The sequence below is a fragment of the Acipenser ruthenus genome, chromosome 6, assembly GCF_902713425.1.
Source record: "Acipenser ruthenus chromosome 6, fAciRut3.2 maternal haplotype, whole genome shotgun sequence".
NCBI lineage: Eukaryota > Metazoa > Chordata > Actinopteri > Acipenseriformes > Acipenseridae > Acipenser > Acipenser ruthenus.
Window position 1 is genome coordinate 34,389,116 of NC_081194.1, and position 21,963 is coordinate 34,411,078.

General features: G+C 39.9%; 1 protein-coding gene across 1 annotated transcript in view; it reads right to left on the reverse strand.

The window, feature by feature from the left end:
- parp1 (poly (ADP-ribose) polymerase 1) overlaps positions 1 to 21,963 on the reverse strand; it is a 77,567-nt gene that overhangs the window by 9,554 nt on the left and 46,050 nt on the right. Inside the window, exons 9-14 of the mRNA XM_034921798.2 lie at positions 17,957 to 18,097; positions 4,699 to 4,929; positions 4,170 to 4,235; positions 3,917 to 4,049; positions 2,493 to 2,688; positions 251 to 379 (exon numbers count right to left, since the gene is read on the reverse strand). Coding sequence (XP_034777689.1) covers positions 251 to 379; positions 2,493 to 2,688; positions 3,917 to 4,049; positions 4,170 to 4,235; positions 4,699 to 4,929; positions 17,957 to 18,097 — 896 coding nt within the window. The remainder of the gene's footprint in view (positions 1 to 250; positions 380 to 2,492; positions 2,689 to 3,916; positions 4,050 to 4,169; positions 4,236 to 4,698; positions 4,930 to 17,956; positions 18,098 to 21,963) is intronic.

Genomic DNA, 21,963 nt, shown 5'->3' on the forward strand with positions numbered 1-21,963 from the left:
AACAATGCAAGGATACACAGTTTAAAACTCATACATTTGATTATAGAATATTTGTTTCTTAAGAGAATAAATGTATCCAACTCCTGTACAGCAACGTGATCCAGTTATCAAATGCAATAAACAATATATTTAACTAGAAAAACAAATAGGCAAATATATAATTTGTTAATGACATTTTAATTTTTACTATTTAAGGGTAGAAATGCTCCAAGTATTAACTAATGTTACAGCTACAGATGTCTTTACATGCCTCAAACTCCACCATAGCTTTCTTCATGCTCTCCACATCAAAGATCATCTTTATAAGTTCTTGGACTGGCTTAGCCAGCTTGGATTTGGTACCGGCACTGGCCGTTAGTTTTTTTACGGCCTCCTCGTCCTGAAATTAACAGCAAAATACAACTATTATATATTTTCATATTCTTAAACAGTTTAGGACACAAGAGCAATTATAATTATAGATCAATTGTATGTATGCATGTATGTATGTTTAATTGTACATGCACACATTTTTCTAACTTGAAATGTTGTAACAATTTGCACTTAAATCATAATCGTTACGATTGTACATTTGCTGAATATTTTACTTGAAAACATTAATACAAAATGACACTGCTCCAAACAACTGAGATATCCAGAGATGTGCAGACAGGCACTCATCAGCATACTCATAAATCGATTAGTGTAATAAAATACCACAGAGACATATGGAGGGTAACCAATATTATATTTTACCCCTGACTCATGCCCTGATATCCATTTTGCTTTAAGAGGGGTGTTGAGCATTTTTTTCAATTCAGAAATTATAACAATGTACACACATTTATAAAAATACCTTAAACTCAGCAGTTTAGAAATACAAGAATATGAAAAACAAGAATATGTAAAGTAATCAAGTTCCTGTAGGTTTTTGTGCATACGTCCTAATTTAAAAAACAAAACATTACTGAAAATAATATGTTTTAGCTATTTGTAGAGGTGTAACGATTCAGTTTATCAATGTACTGTAATAGAGATGTGAATAGTTTGTATTGTGAAACAAGACCTAAAGTACACATATTGTAGTTAACCAAATTATTTTTGGATGAAGACTAAGTGTGGCTTACTTAAAGTTGGTTTTAATAGAGATACTCTCTCTCATTTATTTTTGTCATTTAACAATAGCTCATTAAATGAAACCAATGTTAATAGCCCATCTAGCCCATGTCATGTATAAGGCTGTATTTTTTTCAGTTATTACAGGATTTCATGATTTCTGTGAAATGTACCCATTGCTGTATAATATGTAGATCCCCATGAAAATTCCTATTTCTGTGGCCAGGGGTTGATTGACAAATAATCATTCAATCAATTAATCAATCAATCACCACCTGGCCACATTGCACACCTTTCTCATTCACTTATACAATCAACAATTAAACATTCAATCACTCCCACATTTACATCATCAAACAACACCATCACCATGTGGCTCTGCAAATGGTGGCCATCTTGGTTCCAGGCTGTCCCTTCACACCTCTCTCACACACGTGCAGCCCCATGTGCAGAGACAATGCTATCACAATACACTTTTTTTTTTTTTTTTTTTTAATCACTTACAAAAACGTTTTTCCTTTTTGACACTACCTGTCATGCTGCATCTAGGAACCTGTCAGCCGGTTTAGTTTGCTTCTGGTAAATAATTAAAACACACTGCATGGAGCAGCACAATTTAAAAATAAAAAAAAAAAAGAATTCTTCAATGAAAGACACCAGCTGAATCTAAGAACGGAAATTTCACGTCTTATTTTTAAATTTATTTTGTTTGATAATTCAAAACAAATTTTTACCGTGAAAAAAATACAGCTCTAATCAGGCTACGATTTTGTATAAGAGGTACCAACTCAGCACATCTACTCAAATGTTTAATTTATCCAATTTTGCGAATGCAGTCTGTGTTTAAAGTACGAACAGCTGCAACCACTTTGCACAGTCAAAAGGGCTGCGACACGATGCAATGCTTTAGAGTTTTCCACGATTCTGAAACAGCATTCTGTTCTCCGATGCATTTGTTCTTCTGTCTTTACAGCTCACCTCACTTTTTTTGTTTTTTAGCTGTCACCCATTAAATGCTTGCTCAGCTACAAATCTCATTCGCTGACCTACAACTACGCATAAATGCTGTGTGCAAACACAACCAAACAATTTAGACACTTGCAGATTTGTAGTGCTGCACACTGCATTTGATAGAAATAAAAGCGCCTAATCAAATGTGTTTTTACATCCCATTTCCACTTAATTCAAATTCAGGATTTCCATGACAAAATCGTAGCCTTAATCATGATACATATCATATTGTACCGTGACACTACTGTATTGTTACACCCATAGCTATTTACAACACAAACCCAATTCATTTATTTACTTATTTTAAACATTTAAATGCAATTATAGCATAATTCTGTCAACTACACCAGCTCAGTATGCATGCTGTTCTGTTGTTTAAGTTTTACCTGTCCGTAGTCTATCTCCAGAGGATAGAATTTGTTTGGGTATTTGGTAAAGTTCTTTGAGTGCCAGGAATTCCCAGTTTTCTCTTCATAAACCGACAGGAAATTATCGATGGCTGCATTCTTATCAGAGAACTTATCCAACTTGTTACCTCCAATTGTTGTGCCCACACGGCCCCAAGACCTAAAGACCCAATATCTGGAAATGAAAGCAGCATTTAATATCTACTGAGGTTTTTATATGGAATGACAACACAGCCTATAGAGTAGTGCAAGTTCTCTTATCCCCTTTGCAGCCTCAATCGGCTATGTTCAATTCCCTTTGTGGTCTTTGGGTGGCCACCATCGGCCATGTTTGATTTTATGCTATGCGTCCCTTCTTAGTTGCGTAACTACGGCATTCCGTTAATAAACTGCACCAGCTTTGCTAGAGTAACAGTCAAGCCCTGTGCAAACCTGCCAAACATGTCTCTGTTTACTTACACAGCTTGATTGACAGGCTGTTTACTTTGACTACAGTGGCTTTGATTGGTGTTGCAGCTGGTCTCACAGACCCACATTTCCAGCCCAACAAAAACTTCTTATTTTCTATTTCAAAACATTTAATACATCTAAGTAATTAATTTTGTGATATTCAAAATTTGAGAAATATATGTTTGTTTATTTGGAAGTATATGCATGTAAAATAAAAAAAACAAAAAAAAAACATTATTTTGTTAGGATGAAAATGTAGTCGTGTTCTAGCAAGGAAGGGTCTGGAAATAAAACACTTTTTTCACTCTACGGTCTGAAGTTTTTATAGCACTTAAAGACAGTGTGGTAAAAACTGTCATAAAATGTGTGGCTGTGGGGTGACTGCCAAAAACACTTTGTTGTAAAGGGCTTAACACAATTGGATAAAGGCGACTGCTAAATAAACAATAATTGTTTAGAAAGGAAAAAAGGCTACCAAGGCATGCACATATCATAGCTGTCTCAATTTATCACATGAACATTTCAAAGTCAACAAGAGCGGCTACTTAAACATCCCAGGACTCTAAAAAGCTAAAGTCGTCAGACCGTTCTGAGTTCTATGCAGTGCTGGGGTTAACAGTTATTACTGAAAGCATATGATAATGAGGATGTCAAAATACATCCCTTAATATAAACCGATGACTAGTCCTCTGTTAAATAAATCATTTTTTTTTACTGATCTGCATTACAAAACATTTATTTATTTATTTTAAATGTATTTTGGTTAGGGCTGTCAGTGGCCTCTCATGCCTTTCATCTCTTCAGGCAAATCTGGCTTATGTCACACTTCTGCACAGCTGGCAGTCAGGCCTGAATGACAGGGAGTGTCCAGACCAAGATTGGGGTTCTCAAGCAGAATGAAAGCAGTGCACTTATCAAATAAATAAAAAAAAAAAAAAACACACTTAACTCACCGCTTTTTAACATCATCTTCCAGCAGCTGTAATTTATAGTAAGAGTTTGTTCCTCGGCTGATATCCACCAGTCCCAGAGTTGCACTAAAGATTTTACCATTTTGATCAAGAACATGAGCACCATCCTCTAGACCTGAAAGTTCAAGGCGATGTTAAATATACAATCTCACATGTTCAGAACTCAGTCAACAGTTCTGTGAAATAATAAAATTATATCACAATTGAATGTCAACTCTATATTATACTAGTTTACCAGAGTCAGGGTCCACAGCAGCTCCTCCCTTTACAGTTAACTTCATCTTCTTAGATTTACTGGAGCCTGAAAACCAAGTCACATAAAAATTATTACTGTTATCATACGTTATCACAGCATTAAGGAACTCATTATCAAAAAAAAAAATTAAAAAAAACTTCACTGAGTTTCAGATCAAAAGGTCCAAATTTACAAAAGACAATTTGCCCCATTCTTTGTGACAGAAAAATAAAACTGGTAATTCACATAACTGTCCCAAAGTGTTTAAGCGCCAAAAAATCCTAACCAATTGTTACATCTTCACAATTCTAGAATATTACTTTGTCGCTACACCCTTTCATCACAACAAAAATTATATTTTTCCTGTGTAAATCGTGCCACAACTTATTATTTTCAGTAATAAACAGTTAATTAACATTAACTGTGACCTGTGATCTAACTTATACCCCATAGAAATACAAATGTAAAAAGCAGTTCTATGATACGATTGACTCAATAGCAAAATTGAAATGTAAAACAGTGACAGTACCTTCCTCTTCTTTCACCTTCCCAGAGCTCTTCCCAGCTGGCATGCCAACAGACTTGGTGGCAGAGGTTTCCAGCTTCACCTCTGCTCCCCAGGATGAGATACCATGAAGAGACAGCAGCTCCTGCAGGGCCTTGCCTGAGGACTTAATATCGGTCAAGAACTCTTCAGAGACCACCCGCACATTGGCCTCTTTCACTTCCTCCATCTTCTTGGACATCTTCTCTATCTCTTCTGCATGACAAAATAAACATATAAAAAAGCAATCCCACATATTTATTTACTAAAGTCATACTGCTTTATGATTTACCAAAACCAATACTTCATGCTAATAACCCTGTCCCTTTCAACACAAAAGTAACTACAAGTAACTAAACACAGTGATATCTGAAATAACCTGGCACCAAGGGACTAAACATCTGACTATTTACATATGACCACTTGATTAATATATTTTACTGTAATTTAAATAGCAGACAACCTTATCCAGTGCAAATATCACAGTACAAAGTATTACATTACAGAATATTACATTACAGATAAGAGCAGTTAAAGTACAGTAAAAAAAATAATCAGTAGTAAATAAGATCAAATTCAAATAAGAGCTGTCACAAAGACGGCCAGAGTGGGTGGCGTCAGACCAGAGAGGAATACACAGACAGACGGTGGTGATGATGAGCTGAGTGCAATGGCTGCACTCAGCGTTTATTTAACAAATAAAAGGTTTGAACAATGGAATACAAAACAGGACACGGCACTTGACGCCAAAATAAACAGACAGACAAAACACTTAACAAACGGTGCACGGAGACAAACAAACACGGTGAGTACAAAACACTTATAATTATATCACTTATTTTAACTCCTTTCTCTCTCACCCGTTCTCCTCTTCCGAACACCCAACCCCGACTGCAAGAAATGTGCGTCTATATATACTATTGTGCTGGGATTCAATTACTAATTAATTATCCACTTGAATCCCAGCACGTGAATTAATTACGTGCAACCCCGTGCTCACATTACATTTAACCAGCACGTGAAGTGATTTGTGCTCTCCTCGTGCCTAAATACAAATCTACACTTTTTAAATACACGTGAAACACAGACCCGTTTATATCCCGTGTACCAATGACTATACACCAACATTAACACACGCACGCATACATACAACACAGAACACACAAATGCACACAGGGGCGGGGCACTTTGCCACAGAGCAAAATAAAGAAGAGTAATTAATTACATTTAAAGAGCGAGTTCGACTAAAGCAGTTAAACATATTTGCTTATTACAAGTAAAGTCCATCAAAAGCACATAGTAAGTACGATAAATGGATAAGAATGCTTTCAAATAAGAGCAATTACAAAAATGTGAACGGATACATACAAGAGTAAAATCAAGTAAAAGATACAGGAAATAGTTGTAATTAAAAAGAGCAGTAGTTTAATACGGAGCAGTTCAGTGCAAGTACAAGCTGATGCAAGTACTGGTACAACTGGGTGCCACATAGTCAAGAATAGTCATGTAACATGGAAGAACCCAAGATAGTTTACCAGCTTAACAGTCTGCATTTGAGATTGGAAGTTATCTAACCTAGAGTTAAGAGAGAGTTAAAGCTCAAAATAGATTTTTAGTGAATTTTTATAGGAAGAGTTAACTACAGCCAAAAAACGCCTGGTCCTGGAGGAGCATCCCACTGAAAAATGTTTATAAAGGAGTTTATTTTACATATATTAAAATAGGGATTAAAATAAATATATAAAATTAAAAAATAATTTGGGGAAAAAACTCAGTATACACACTTTACATGTGGAATATGATGTGTTGCAGTTCCGATTAAGTTTAATGTACCTGCTCTCTGGCACGTATGAAGCAGAATCTGCAAGTCAAAGCCACTTTTTCCTAAATTAGCTCGTAAACGTTTGGGCAAATAGCTGTGCTGACGAAAACAGTACCTACAGAAGGTATGAACATGATATCAGCACAAAACAAGGCAGGTTTATTCACCTTGAAATCATAAAAAGAAAAAGAAAAAATTGACAGAACTGCACAGTGCAAGCCATCGGGAGACATGATTTCCATCAATGCGTTCCGTAAGTTTACCAACTGAAGCATCACCATTTTCTGTCAAATATTTACGATTAAGATTGTCGGCGTTAGACAGTGTTTTAGCTGGTGGACAGTACTGTCGCGAAGTCACCAATACACAACTTTCTGCAATAAACAGTGGCTGTCCAGCAAAGCACAGCACTCTGACAAACTCATTAAACACAGTCATTCTGCCCTCTCTTTCATTAAAGCGCGTGTAAAAGCCGCATAAATGGATTGCTCGTCTCTCAGTTCAAAACTCGCAGAAAAGCGGTTTGATAAAAAGACAGTAAATGGGCTGTCAACAAGGCCTGCTTGGTACCAGACAGGCAGGCTGGCCTTGCATGTGTCACAGGGATGACCCTAAGCATTATGCAAATAGCAAGCAATGTACAGTAAGAATATACAGTTGCTGTTTGGTACTGGTTCAGTGCCTGTAGCACAGGGTAGGTACATTAGTGCGCAATGGGGGTTACACATCCCCTGCCAATCTAGACCACGCCCCAGCCGAGGCTCGACACGTCTGCTCAAGCAGCGCTGCCGCTGTGTAACAGGGCGCAAGCTGCAGCTCCTGTATAAAAGTACGTACTGTAACACGGCTGGTGCAGTACACAGTACTTGTAACAAAAAACAGCGGTCTCAGAAGCAGCAAAACTGCTATAGTTACAGGGAAAGTACTGTAAAACAGATTAAAAAAAAGCGATCCACTGGTCCGGGACCAGAGATGGTATCACTGCTTTGTACCACAATACCACCTTTGAACGGTGATTAACCGAGGTTGAACTGAGCAGACAGCAAAATGTGTTGTGTTGTGTGCTGTGCTGTACAGTACAGTACCTTGCAAGGCACGGTTCAGTGAGTGTTATACTCAGTGGTGGTACACTCGGTACGGTACTGTTCGGTGGTGGTTCACCACTCGGTGGCAGTTCACCATTCGGTGGCGGTACACTCGGTCCGGTACCTTCGGTTCAGTCCGGTGGTACACTCAGTACGGTACAATTCGGTAACCCCGGTGCAGTAACCTCGTTCGCTGTTCGGTATGTATACTGGGTCAGGAATGGAGCAGGTCTATGACCCAAAGTTACTGCAGAAGCAATATACAGTGCCTTGCATAAGTATTCACCCCCCTTGGACTTTTCCACATTTTGTAGTGTTACAACCTGGAATTAAAATGGATTTAATTAGGATTTTTTGTCACTGATGTACACAAAATAGTCTATAATGTCTAAGTGGGGAAAACAATCTACATATTTTTCAAAATTATTTACAAATAAAAAACTGAAAAGTCTTGACTGCATAAGTATCCACCCCCTTTGCTGTGACACCCCTAAATAAGCTCTGGTGCAACCAATTGCCTTCAGAAGTCACATAATTAGTTGAATGGAGTCCACCTGTGTGCAATTAAAGTGTCACATGATCTCAGATTAAATACACCTGTTTCTGGAAGCCCCAGAGTTTGTTAGAGAGCATATCTAAACAAACAGCATCATGAAGACCAAGGAGCTATCAAAACAAGTCCGAGATAAAGTTCTGGAGAAGCACCAATCAGGGTTGGGTTATAAAAAAATATCCCAAACTTTGAACATCCCCCGGAGCACCGTTCAATCCATTATTAAAAAATGGAAAGAATATGGCACAACCGCGACTCTGCCTAGAGAAGGCCGTCCACCAAAACTCAGTGACCAGGTAAGGAGGGCATTAGTCAGAGAAGCAACCAAGAGGCCAATGGTAACTCTGAAGAAGCTGGAGAGATCCACAGCTGAGATGGGAGAAACCGTCCATGGGACAACTATAACCCGGATGGTCCACAAAGCTGGGCTTTATGGAAGAGTGGTGAGAGGAAAGTCATTGCTAAAAAAAACCCATATCAAATTCCGTTTGGATTCTGCCAAAAGGCATGTGGGAGACACAGCAAACATGTGGAAAAAGGTTCTCTGGTCTGATGAGACCAAAATTGAACTTTTTGGCCTTAGCGCAAAACGCTATGTGTGGCGCAAAGCCAGCACTGCTCATCACCCTGAGAACACCATCCCCACAGTGAAGCATGGTGGTGGCAGCATCATGTTATGGGGATGCTTTTCATCAGCAGGGACTGGGAAACTGGTCAGGATTGAGGGCAAGATGGATGGAGCCAAATACAGGGAAATTCTAGAGAAAAACCTGTTTCAGTCTGCAAGAGACCTGGGACTGGGGCGGAGGTTCACCTTCCAGCAGGACAATGACCCTAAACAAACACACAGCCAAAGCTACATTGGAGTGGTTTAAAAACAAGAACCTGACTGTCTTAGAATGGCCCAGTCAAAGCCCAGACCTCAATCTGATTGAGAATCTGTGGCAAGACTTGAAAATTGCTGTTCACCAACGGTCCCCATCCAACTTGACAGAGCTTGAGCAATTTTGCCAAGAAGAATGGGCAAAAATTGCAGGATCCAGATGTGCAAAGCTGGTAGAGACTTACCCAAAAAGACTCACAGCTGTAATTGCTGCCAAAGGTGCTTCTACCAAGTATTGACTCAGGGGGATGAATACTTATGCAACCAAGTCTTTTTTTTGTTTAATTAACTTTTGAGTCACAATAAAAAATATTTTGCACCTTCAAAGGGTTAAGTATGTTGTGTAAATCAAATGGTAAAAATCCCAATTAAATCCATTTTAATTCCAGGTTGTAACACCACAAAATGTGGAAAAGTCCAAGGGGAGTGAATACTTATGCAAGGCACTGTATAAGGGTGCCCACCTATACAGCTTTAGGCAAACCAACACAGCCCTAAAACTGGGGAAAGCCCGCTGTCAGAGCCATGACAGCCGCAATGGTACTGCAAGCAGAGACCAAGGCAGCATGAAACACTGCAGGAAAGATTGCAAGCAACTCAGACCCGACGAAGAGCTAGCCTAGCGACTGATCGGAGTGGGATTATCGTTCGTTGTACAGAATCTGTACCGGCGGGAACGGGGTAGGCCTGGACCAACAGTTACCAATTAAGCAGACTATAGGGGTGTCCACCTATAATGCTTCTGGCAAAGTGACACAGTCCTAAGACTGGGGAAAGCCTGCTGTCAGAGCGGGGAAGGGCTGCGGACAGAGCTGAGCCCAGCAACTAACAGTGTATCGGAATGGTAACCTTGTTCGATGTACAGTGTACTGGTAGGAACGGGAGCAGGGCTGGACCCACAGTTACCACAGGAACGATCTATAGGGATGCCCACCTACAGCGCTCTTAGTTAATCCAACAGTCTGAAAACTGAGGAAACCTACTATTAGAGCCCTAATAATCTTCACAATAATTCTGCAAGTAGAATTAATGAGGCAGCGAGACACTGAGGGAGAAAACTGCAAGCAGTTTTAACCCGAAGCGCGCGTCTCAGTCCAAAAGGTGTGCTAGTATATTCAACACTTATCTGTTCGTAGTCTCTCCCGTCTCAGGTCGGATGAAAGGAAACATGACATTAAGATCTGTGCGTGCTGTCTATTTATGCCCTCGGGGGCGGGAATGACTGCGTCACAGGCTCCGACGAGCAGTCTGTTATATCTATTCAGGTTACAGGGTCTTTAAGGATAAATACCCATGAGGTAATGGTTACATTTCATACTTGATAGGGAAATTCCCTTTACGTAGTGTATGTGCAGTGCTGCCCTTTTTTCAGTCAAATTTGTTTGATTTGTTTTTTATTTTTAAAATGTTTTATTTTGGGCAGATATCATCACATTGATTTATGGTCATGTGTAGTGTGTCATTATGTGCTCACAGTAATAATAATATAATTTTTATCTATTTTTTATTTTTTTTAAATCAGACAGCTGCGCTGTTCTCTACCATTGCAATGGGGAAGGGGAAGGGAAAGGAAGGGAAAAGAAGGAAGTTGGGGGGCATTTAGATGAAACGATAATTATTAAAATAATTGTTGCAGCACTGTTTCTAAATTGTGTCTAATTGTATAATACATTGATACGAGTCATGCAATAACATTAGGTAATTATCATAACCTTGGTTCCCTGAAACAGAAATGTAACCGTTACCAAAAAGTTTGTAACTGCAGAGACGTGTGTATTTCCAGCCACTGGCAAAAAAACACACTGAAATAGGTAAGTGAATTACAGTTCATGAAATAGCTGAAATCGTTTACTACTAAGGTAAACCAGACTGCACTTAAAAATAGTAATTTAGATTTCCTTTGTGTGCTGGGCTGTGTTGAATTGGGAGGCTGATTAGAAACGCATGTTAAGTACAGGCCTCCAGGCCTACAGGATAGTATAAACTGGCAAGCAGTGTCTTAGAACGCCAGCTGTTCTAAGCGCCAGCCGTCTAAGGGCCACACGACCAAGGGCAGTCTGAGCTATGACAGTCCGAGCGAGGACAGGTGGAGCGAGGACCTTTACCTAATCTCTCCCAATGGCTACCAGAGGCCTCATTCTTACCTTGACACCGAACGTCTGGATCCCCTGTACAGAGCAGGCTCACTCGTTCTCCACTCCCAGAATGAACACTGGTAAGTACCTGCTGCACATACCCTTACTAACTCCTTCTCCCCCTACGCTGCCTGCTATAAACTTGAAAATCTCCTTCAATTGTCGCGCTCTGACTAACAAATCTGTTTCTCAGCAAACTTATAACTGATACCAATCTTGATCTTCTCTGTCTAGCTGAAACCTGGCACTCTGTAAATGACATGCATTTGCTGCATCTAGCCACCCCTAAGGGCTATTCCCTCTTTGACAAACTTCGCCTCACTGGCCAAGGCGGGGGCACTGCTGTTATTGCAAATTCTTTGCTCGCTTCTTCAGTTCTTTCTTTGCCTGCCTTTTCTTCATTTGTGCATCTTGCTATCAAGATACCCTCTTCCATGTCCCTAACCTTTGCTGTTATCTACCGTCCACCTAAGCGCAACTCAGTTTTTATTGCTGAGTTTTCAGAATTCCTCTCCCTCGTCTGCACTTCTACTATAAAATCCTACTACTAGTAGGTGACTTCAACATTCATGTTGACTTGCCTTCCTCCCCCCTAGTAACCGACTTCAGCATGCTTCTGGACTGTCTTGTGCTCTCTCAATCTGTCAACGTCCCCACTCACACCCTGGATCTGCTCATCACCAGGGGCCTTGATATCTCCAAACTCTCTGTCTCAGATCTCTCTCTCTGACAATTTCTTAATCACTGCTAATATTAATCTCCCTGCTACTCCCTCCGCTACTGTTACCCTCCTTCCGTCCCAAGAATCTGCCGAATCCTCTGAAACTCTCGGAATATGTCTCTGCATCCGCTCTAACTGGTACTCTCCCGTCCTCAGTTGATGATGCAGTCACCCTCTACAATGCCACCCTTACTCATATCAGACACTGTTGCCCCGCTTACAACCAGAACCGTCAAGAAAGATCGAAACTGCCCATGGTACACCCTCAAACTTTGATTGCTTAAGTCTGCCTGCTGCAAGCTTCAGTGCAAGTGGAGGTCGTCTGGACTAACGGTTCACAGAGAGGTCTGGACCGACCACCTCGCGAGCTACAGGCGTGCGCTCGCCGCGGCCAGGGTGAAGTACTTCTCTGAAATCATAACCATGGGACACGGTAGACCCAATGTTCTCTAAGACCATTGACCAAATTCTACATCCAGCCACCAACAGATCAACTCCCGTCCATCCTCCTCTCTTACCTGTCATGTTTTCTCCTCTTTCTTTCAGAACAAAATCGATAATCTATTCTACGCTCACCCACCACAAACCCAGTTTACTACTTGACCACCTTGACGCTCCTCCAGTTACCCCTCCTGCCCTCTCCTCTCTCCATTGCTGATGTTTCCAGCTTACTGTTGAAATCAACTACTGCCACATGCCCCCTGGACCCCTGCCAACTAACCTTGTCCATCTCTGTGCTCTGATCTTGCTCCCTACATTATGCACACTCAACCCGTCCCTGGACTCTGGCTCGGTTCCTGCTGCCCTCAAGCTTACGCCGGTACTCAAAAAACCCTCCCTTGACCCGGCTGACTTATCTAATTTCTGTCCCATCTCCAAGCTCCCTTTTCTCTCAAAAACTCTCGAAAGGGCTGTAGCCAGTCAGCTGACAAAACATCTCACGGACAACAATCTGCTTGAATCTCTAGTCTGGTTTCCGGCCGCATCACAGTACTGTCTGCTCCGGATTGTGAATGACCTCCTGCTCAATGCTGATGCTCCTTCTGTGCTTGTCCTCCTTGACCTAACAGCTGCTTTTAACACCATAGATTATGGAATTCTTCTTGAGCGCCTTCAGAAGTATGCTGGGATCTCTGGAACCTGTCTCTCCTGGATGTCCTCTTACCTATCCGGACGCATGAAGTCTGTCTTCTATGATGGAAGCAGTGGTGTTGCAAACCCGGTCACTTGTGGTGACCCCCAAGGATCCGTTCTTGGGCCCCTTCTCTTCAATATCTACATGCTTCCCTTGGGTCACCTCATCCGCTAACACAGCCTCATGTTTCACTCCTATGCTGACGACACCCAGCTCTACTTAAAACTCGACCCTGGAGGCCCCTCTGCCATGGTCCGGCTCTCAGCTTGCATTCAAGACATCGAGGCCTGGATGTCTGCCAATTTTCTTAACAGCTTAACACTAGCAAATCTGAACTCCTCCTTGTAGGATCTAAAACTCAACTTAAGAATCTAAATATAGCTGCCTTGAACCTTTGGAAACTGCCTGCTGCTGCCTCTCCCCACAGTACGAAGCCTTGGTGTACTTCTTGACAGCAACCTCTCCTTTGATGCCCACATCTCCTCTGTGGTCAAATCTTCCTTCTACCATCTTCGAAACATCTCCTAAATCCGTCCCTACCTTTCCCTCCTGGATGCAAAGATACTTTGTCATGCATTTGTCTCCTCTCGACTCGACTACTGCAACTCTCTCTATGGTGGTCTCCTGGCATGCACCATAAACCGACTGCAGCTAGTCCAGAATGCCGCTGCCAGGATCCTTACCAGGTGTAAAAAACGTGATCACATCACCCCCCGTCTTGCCCAGCTGCACTGGCTACCTGTAAAGTTCAGGATTATTTTCAAAACTCTCCTGCTCACCTACAATACCCTTCATCACACAGGTCCCGAGTACTTCCTCAACCTGCTGACCCGCTATGTCCCTACCCGAGAGGTCCTCCGACTCTGGTCTGCTTGTTATTCCCAAGCAAAAGTGCACCATACTTGAAGAACACTCGTTTAGCTTCATGGCTCCGACTCTCTGGAACTCTCTCCCAGCTCTGGTGCGTGATGTTCCCATCGTCGCTCGCTTTAAATCAACTCTCAAGACCCACCTGTTCTCTCTTGCTTTCCATGCTCTTTAAGCCCGATACCTGCTATTAGTTGCTGCAACTATTTCATGTATTATGCTACTATCATATATTATGCACTTTTCACTGTATTTAATGTACTATTTCACTGTCAATGTATTATGGATTTTCTTGTTACTCCATCTTGTAAAGCACTTTGTGATGGTGGTCCACTATGAAAGGCACTATATAAAATAAAGATTGATTGATTGATTGACTGATTGATTTGTCCTTGACAGATGTACCCTGGAATAAAGCACACGAAGTGTATAGCCAGTATTATTATTTAAGCAAATAATAAAGCTTTGTTTTTCACCATTGAACTGTTGTTGGATTGTTATCACGGAGCACTGCATCACCTCTACACCTGCATTTTTTCACTCAAGTGAAATTATTTGTGTTTGGAAAGAGAGGTGCAACTAAGGCCCTGTCCACACTACATAACTGAACTTGAGAACCCTACTATGGCAAAAGTGGTTTTCAGTGCGCAGGTGCAGAGGTGATAAATTACTCAGGAATAACAGTCACAAGACAGTTCACAGTGAAAACAGCTCTTTATTTGGCTGGGTTGCGTACTCACAACTCTTAAATAATAACTGGCTCTATACACCAATGTGTATCCTCAGTTAAACCACGGGGTTCAGTCCCGAAATAATAATAGACTAAACAAGACAAACACAACACGGTCACAAGTCCAGAGTGAGTGCTCTTAGTGAAAGTGGTGATTTACAGGTTTATACGTGCACAATGGTGAAGCAGGGTTCATACACTTTTTCAACATCACTATTCCATACTTTATCCAGACTTCCATTTGTTTTTCCCAGACTTGTGTTTTAGTTAGTTTTTACTAGTTTTTCATTAGTTATCCATATAGGCGGGCAGCCGCAGAGCATTATTAGTTATTTTGATCCAGAGCAGAAGTCACACCTGGTTTTCTAAAAGTATGTCAGAATCTGTAGGTGCATATCTAACAAGAGATAATGCAGGTATGCAAAAGAGAAGGAAGATACAATCTAAGAAATGTCCAATATTTGAGAACTACATTGCATTATTTACAAAGAGAATATAAAAAGTTGTATACTGCAAGTATACAATAGGATAGTAGAATGGTACCAACTAAAACCAGACAATTTTGGCACAAGTATACGAGCATGTAAATAGTAATACTATCTACACTCAGCTGACGGTTTGGACCCAAGACTGTTGCTGCAGTCTGTACTGTAAGTTACAAGCAAGCACCATACATTTAAAATAAAATTACCGGTACATTTTATTAATCACATTAAAAGAAATGAAAAAAGCGATGTTAATATGCTACGTTTATACACACCATAGAGGCTACAGAAAGCGTTTTTTTTTTTTTTTTTTTTTTTAATCCGAGCCAGTGATAACTATTGTATTTGATTTTTTTATTATTTATTTTCTCCTGGGTTGGGAAATAACGTTAACGATTTAATAAAGGTAACAACAAGATAACAAAATGTTAATCTTGGTAAGCAGAGTACAGTAGCTTGTAATTCCAGTTTGTAACTTTGTCTAAAAAAAAACAACTTAGCCTTCAAAATAAGTCTATATATTTTGGCTGTCGTAGTGTCCATTATAGTTACCCTTCGTTTCACTGGAGCAGACAGAGTCATGTGACATATACCCGGATATCAGCCTTCTATAAATGACAAATGTAAAACACACACAAACACTCACGGTTTCTTAATAACACAGTACTCCTTCACTGGTCCTTCCATAATCAGAACAAAGGAACAGATAGCTTCACCCTATCCCGATATACCCACAGTCACGACCCCTTCAGTACCGAGTGCAATCACGTATCCTCCAATCCATGACTGACACATCGCCTACCGCATTAAGCCGATGACTTCTGGTATTGTGACTCCGTCCCCTTTCTGGATGGTCGACTTCCAACTGACCCTGGAATGAACTGCCAAACCAGCCAGTCCAGGGCACATTGTTCCTGTTATACCGTGTCCTCACAGGTCGGGATGTAGATTGCTGACTAGGATTAATTAGCTCTCTGTCACACATACTCAAAAACCTTTTAATTAGTCCAGCTCAAAGCGTCAACACTAAAAGTACCGTTTCATGTTCAATGTGTCCACACACTATTAAAATAGTTTGGTTATAGTTCCTAGTAGAGCAATGGACTGTGGGGCTTAACCCTTAGCGGTCCATTTATTCAGCATGTCTCAGGCGCATCAGGTCCAATTTATTTTCACATACGCTGTTTAAAAGTATTTTTTTCACAGTAAAACAGGTTTAAAAGGCACTGCATATCAACAGGATACTCAGTACTGCATCTCCAGCCCCGCCCCTTGTTCGCTGTATTTTTCACATACCTCTTCATAGTCGTGCATACTGATAAATCATCTCCTGATCACTCGTTTTATCACCAAACTCCTCAATAATGTGATTCAAGTCATTATTTTATTACTATAACATCCCAAAAAGCTCTGCAAATGTCTGTGATATTCTTTGAGCGCTGGATGCGGAAGCAGCTCTTTGTTTGTTTATGTCCGTGTTACCTCTGTGGTGCAGGGTCTATGTGTATTACTCAGATCCGCCCCTTTTTTTTTCGGCTTCTCTTGGCTCCTATCGGTCTCACTCGGCCATTGAAAGGTTCTCTCAGCTTTTTCCGGAAAAAAAAAAAAAAAAAAGGAGACCTGTGCTTGACGTCTTTTTGATGATGTCGGACAGGGTCCGACATCGGACCAGAAGTGAATAATTGTAATGTCGGACCTGGTCTGACATAGGACCGCAAAGGGTTAATACGATAGTATCCCACCATGTACTGTGTGTCCACACGTCAAAACATCAGAAAGCATTTGGGGATATTGAAGGATACACAAAATACATAGTTTTGTGTTACAGCGTCCACACTTCTGACAAACCGCACTACCTGATGCGATCTAATTTAGAACCGGACTCAAGACTACCTGAGTTGGAACACCATTTTTCACAATCAAGTTTCTGTTAATTCTTGGTAAGCTTTTTGCTATATTCCTATGTTTATTAACCCTTTGCGGTCCTATGTCGGACCTGGTCCGACATCGCAATTTTCCCTTTCAGGTCCAATGTCGACATCATCAGAAAGACGCAAAACACAGGTCTCTAGTCGTTTTTTCTCTGGAAAAAGCAGAGAAAACCATTCAATGGCTGAGTGAGACTGATAGGAGCTGAACAAAAAAAAAAAAAGGGGGACGTATCTCATGAATACTGATAGACCCGACACCACATAGATAACACCGGCATACACAAACGAGTTCGCTGCTTCCGCATGCAGCGCTCAGAAAATATCACAGACATTTGCAGAGCTTTTTGAGATGTTATAGTAATAAAATAACGACTTGGATCGCATTATTGAGCAGTTTGGTGATAAAACGAGTGATCAAGAGATGATTTATCGGTATGTACTATTATTACAAGTTATTTGAAAAATATAGCGAACATTAAGGGTGGGGCGATGCTGGAGATGCAGTACTGAGTGTCCTGTTGATATGCAGTGCCTTTTAAACCTGTTTTACTGTGGAAAAAAAAACACTTTTAAAACAGCACGACTAAAATAAACTGCGCGTGTGAAAATAAATTGGACCTGACGCGCGCTGAATAAATGGACCGCAAAGGGTTAAGACAAAGGAAATACTGTTATAACTATCAGAAATCATTGTAGATTGATTAACAGGTTGTGAAAAGTTTCCATTATGTATTTCTATACTTTAAAAGCACTGAATCGGAAGATACTGTACACAGAAGTAAAAAAAAAAAAAAAAAAAAAGAAGATTGCTTACTTTCAGGGAAAAACACAAAACAAAAAAAAGCATTTAAAAAAAGAAGCTTGACAGACTGTAGGAATGGATGTGTGCCACTTACTCTTTGAGCTGATACACAGGGTAGCCTTGTTAGCTGTTCCAGTTGTTTTTCCACCTAATTCCTCAATTACAGTTTTCAGCACATCTTTGCTTTTGACCAGTTTCCCAATGCAAAGGATCTTCATGTTTGTTAGGGGTTTGTCTGGTGAAAAATTAGTTGTTTAGAACAAGTTTTAGAAAAATGCCCTTAACTAGACATAACTCAACTAGACATTTTGTGTAGACCCACAGGACTACTTTAAGACCTTACCTGTTTAATATATCCTATGGGGGGGGGGGGGGGGTAGAATGTACATTTCTATATATTTTAATAAATCTAATACACCTAACTTACTAAATGATTAAACAGTTACATTATTATACTTTACATCAATGTGCCAATGGCTAAAAATAACACTTGTGGCACTATGACAATAAGCAGATATTTTTATTAACAGGAAGTGTACAGTATGCATAAAGCCCAACTTCTGCATCATTTCCAAACAGCAATTAAGACAACATAATAACATAGATTTTAATGAATCAATAAATTAGGTATTGCTAAGACAACTACAAAATATAAATAAAAGTTTACATTATGTAACATAGTGCTGATAGTTGACGTATATTTAGTGATCATTTAAACCATTAGATTAATTATTTCTTCCATTAATTGTGGAGTGCATTTGGTGTAGCAAACTGTAATGGTTCATTATGATTTACTGGTACTTCTGCTCTCCGTCAACACAGTCCAGCGTCTGCTGGTAGGTGGATACATCATGCTTGTATCGTAGGTGGTTATTATTGTCCCTATGCTGTTCACAAAGCTCAGTCTCTTTTATTGCAAAGTGTGCATTTTATTGTTTTAGTCTCAACTTTGGTAAAATGTCCCCAAACAAAACTCCAAACATTTTTTTTTTCTTCAAATCAGCTTTTGAAAAGCTTATAGGCTGTACTCTCATTCATGTTCTGTTTGGTATCAGCTTGCTTATTAATATTAACCACAGCAGTTTAAGTATACATAATTATACCATGACCAACAATGTTGCATTGTATAACACACTTTATTCTTTTATTTAACTATTTTGTTGGTCTCTTGTATTAAATTGAATTAAATATAGTTTTAATATGTGCAATGTGGATTCCAACCACCTCCGTTACCCATAGCTACAATATTGTTATCACCCTGCACGTTTAAGAACGTCTCTGTCAGGAGCTTGAGTAATTTAAAGCCTTAGAAAGATATACTGATTTATGTAATATTGAAGTCTTAAGGCATGAAGGGGATGGCTTGACCTGATATAACCACACACTTAAGGTGTTATAAGGCACGACGTGTACCGTCCTTGAGTGTGCGGTTATATCATATCAACCCATCCCCTGGGCTGCCTTAAAGCTATTATAAAACAATTATAACATTATTCGATTTATTTACTTTTTAAACGAACACAGCAAATTAAAAAATAAAATGTCCAATAATAGTAAATATCACTACGCACAATATTGTTACAGTTAAGTGTTTTATTTTAATAAATGATCAGTTTATTCATAAATATAATTATTAATTAAATTGTCTATCACCGTAAAAAACGTTGTATAAGTCGTTTTTCTAGGCATTTTGCGGGGCCCTTAAAAAGGGGGAACACCTAATACACCAGTTCGATGTATGCATCGGTGTGTCTAATATTAAACTACTGTACCAGGGCCACAGTGGGATTACTACAGCCACGGTTACGGCTCACACAAACTTAATTGTCAAACAGCCCAATTTATTTTTTTCAGGATCTACAGCATTCAGGATATGTTGCTAGGTAGAAACACAAAACCACTGTTCTAATCAAAAGTTTGAATTTGTTTCTCTCAATACCCTTAATCATTTTGAATGTTAAACGCAAGCTTTCAGACTCTTAACTGACCTTCTCTCGACCCAGACGCTTGCAAACGTGGAGAAAAAAAAAAGTGTTTAAAAAGTTATCGTTCGGAATATGAAAAAGTCAAAGCTATACTGCTTCAATGTTAACACAATAGCTGTCAGTCTCTATGAATTTCCTTATTCCCACCTTCCCGAGGTATTGATTAGTCAACATTCAGATTGAACCCGCCCCTGGGATCCGTAGCAAACAGCTACTGGTTAGAAAGCCGAGTAATGGTGTAATTGCAATGCTATAATAATGTAGGTGACTTTGAGACTGAATTAAGTAGGACAGTCAGACAAAAAACAAAAATGTTACTCAACAGGTTTGAAATTGCACGTTGTTGAATTTGCCAGAATGCATGGCAATCGCAATTCTGAAAAAACAGTACGTGACTGGAGACTAAACAAAGACAAACTTAAAATGGCGAAACAAGCCAATAGGAGGAACGTGCTTATGGCCCGATGTAGAAAACATTTTAGTTTGACTGGAGTACTTTTAATGACTAATACATGCTGTAACTTGTTCTACATGTCAGTGCAATGCAGTGGTACACTTGTAAAGTACATGTATGGTTGTGGTTCTGATTAACAAAACAAAAATGAATGTATTTGTACAGCTAGAAATTAAAAGCAATTGTACTGCAATGTATGCAACACTAAAATGTTTTGTTTGCTGGTTATTAGATGTTGCACTGTTTAGTTTATTTATTTTTTTGCTTTAATTGATGAAGCAGCACTGTTTAATACTTTTCTTTTAAATATTAATTAACACCTATTGTCCAAGTGTGGTTTTGCAAAGAAATGTTCAGTAAAGCAAAAGATTATATGTTCTTGAACTTGTTTGGGTACTTGATGAGCGAAAATAAAATACTGGTAGGTTAATACAGATGTAACGTGGGATCTGCCAAATGCTCCTACTTCCACTCCATCACTCAGTCTACTAACAATCCCCATAAACTTTTCTCCACCTTCTCCTCCCTCCTTAGCCCCCCCCAACCCTCTTCCACCTTCCTCTATCTCAGCTGACGACTTTGCCTCCTTCTCCTCCAAAATCACAGACATCCGCAAACTCTTCAATACCTTGCCTCCTTCCCCACCCACCGCCCTCTGCTCACTCCCCATCACTCTCTGCAACCCCTCCTAAGCTACCCTCCTTCTCACCCCTCTCGGATTCTGATCTTTGCTCCCTGCTCCAGAGCTATAAACCCACCACGTGTGCTCTGGACCCTCTCCCCACTCACCTCTTCCAGGTTGCTGCCCCTGCTCTACTCCCTTTCATTTCCTCTCTTCAACAAAACTCTGCTCTCTGGCTGATTCCCCTCTGCCTTCAAACAGGTCTGCATCGCACCCATCTTAAAACCCCCCCACTTGATCCCTGATCCCTCCAGAACTGTCCTGTCTCCCTTCTCCCTTTCCTCTCTAAAACCCTCGAGCGAGCAGCACATCGCCAGCTCTCTGCTTTCCTGTCAAACCATTCTCTGCTCGACCCCCTCCAATCAGGTTTTCACCTGGCATACTCCACTGAAATGCAGTGTTTGCGTCAAGACTTGCATACTGAGGGTCAATGTGGCCCCCTTCCAAAATTTTAGGGGGACATTTTCTTCAGTGAGGGGGTCAATATGTCAGCCTCTCTGTGTGCTCATTGGAAAAGACAATAACAATCAATCTGTCCATGTTTATTTGTTCAATCTATCTGTTCAACTCCAAACTTTTATTTATCACTACACCACTGATAGTAAATGTCTGATAAAAAGTGTAGTGGGATACTGTCCTACTTTTCTGTCATTAACAAGAAGCCTAAAAACAACTTTGATATGCAAGTTAAATTTCCACAAGTGTACTACAATACTGTATTTATTAACAATAAATACATTAAAACAGAAGGGATGTAACTGTTACAGTATGTACACTTTAGCACTGTACAGTATGTGCATGTTTGTTATATAAATTCATGAAGACCTTTTATTTAGTTAATATACAGCTCTGGAAAAAATTAAGAGACCACTGCAAAATGATCAGTTTCTCTGGTTTTACTATTTATAGGTATGTGTTTGGGTAAAATGAACATTTTTGTTTTATTCTATAAACTACTGACAACATTTCTCCCAAATTCC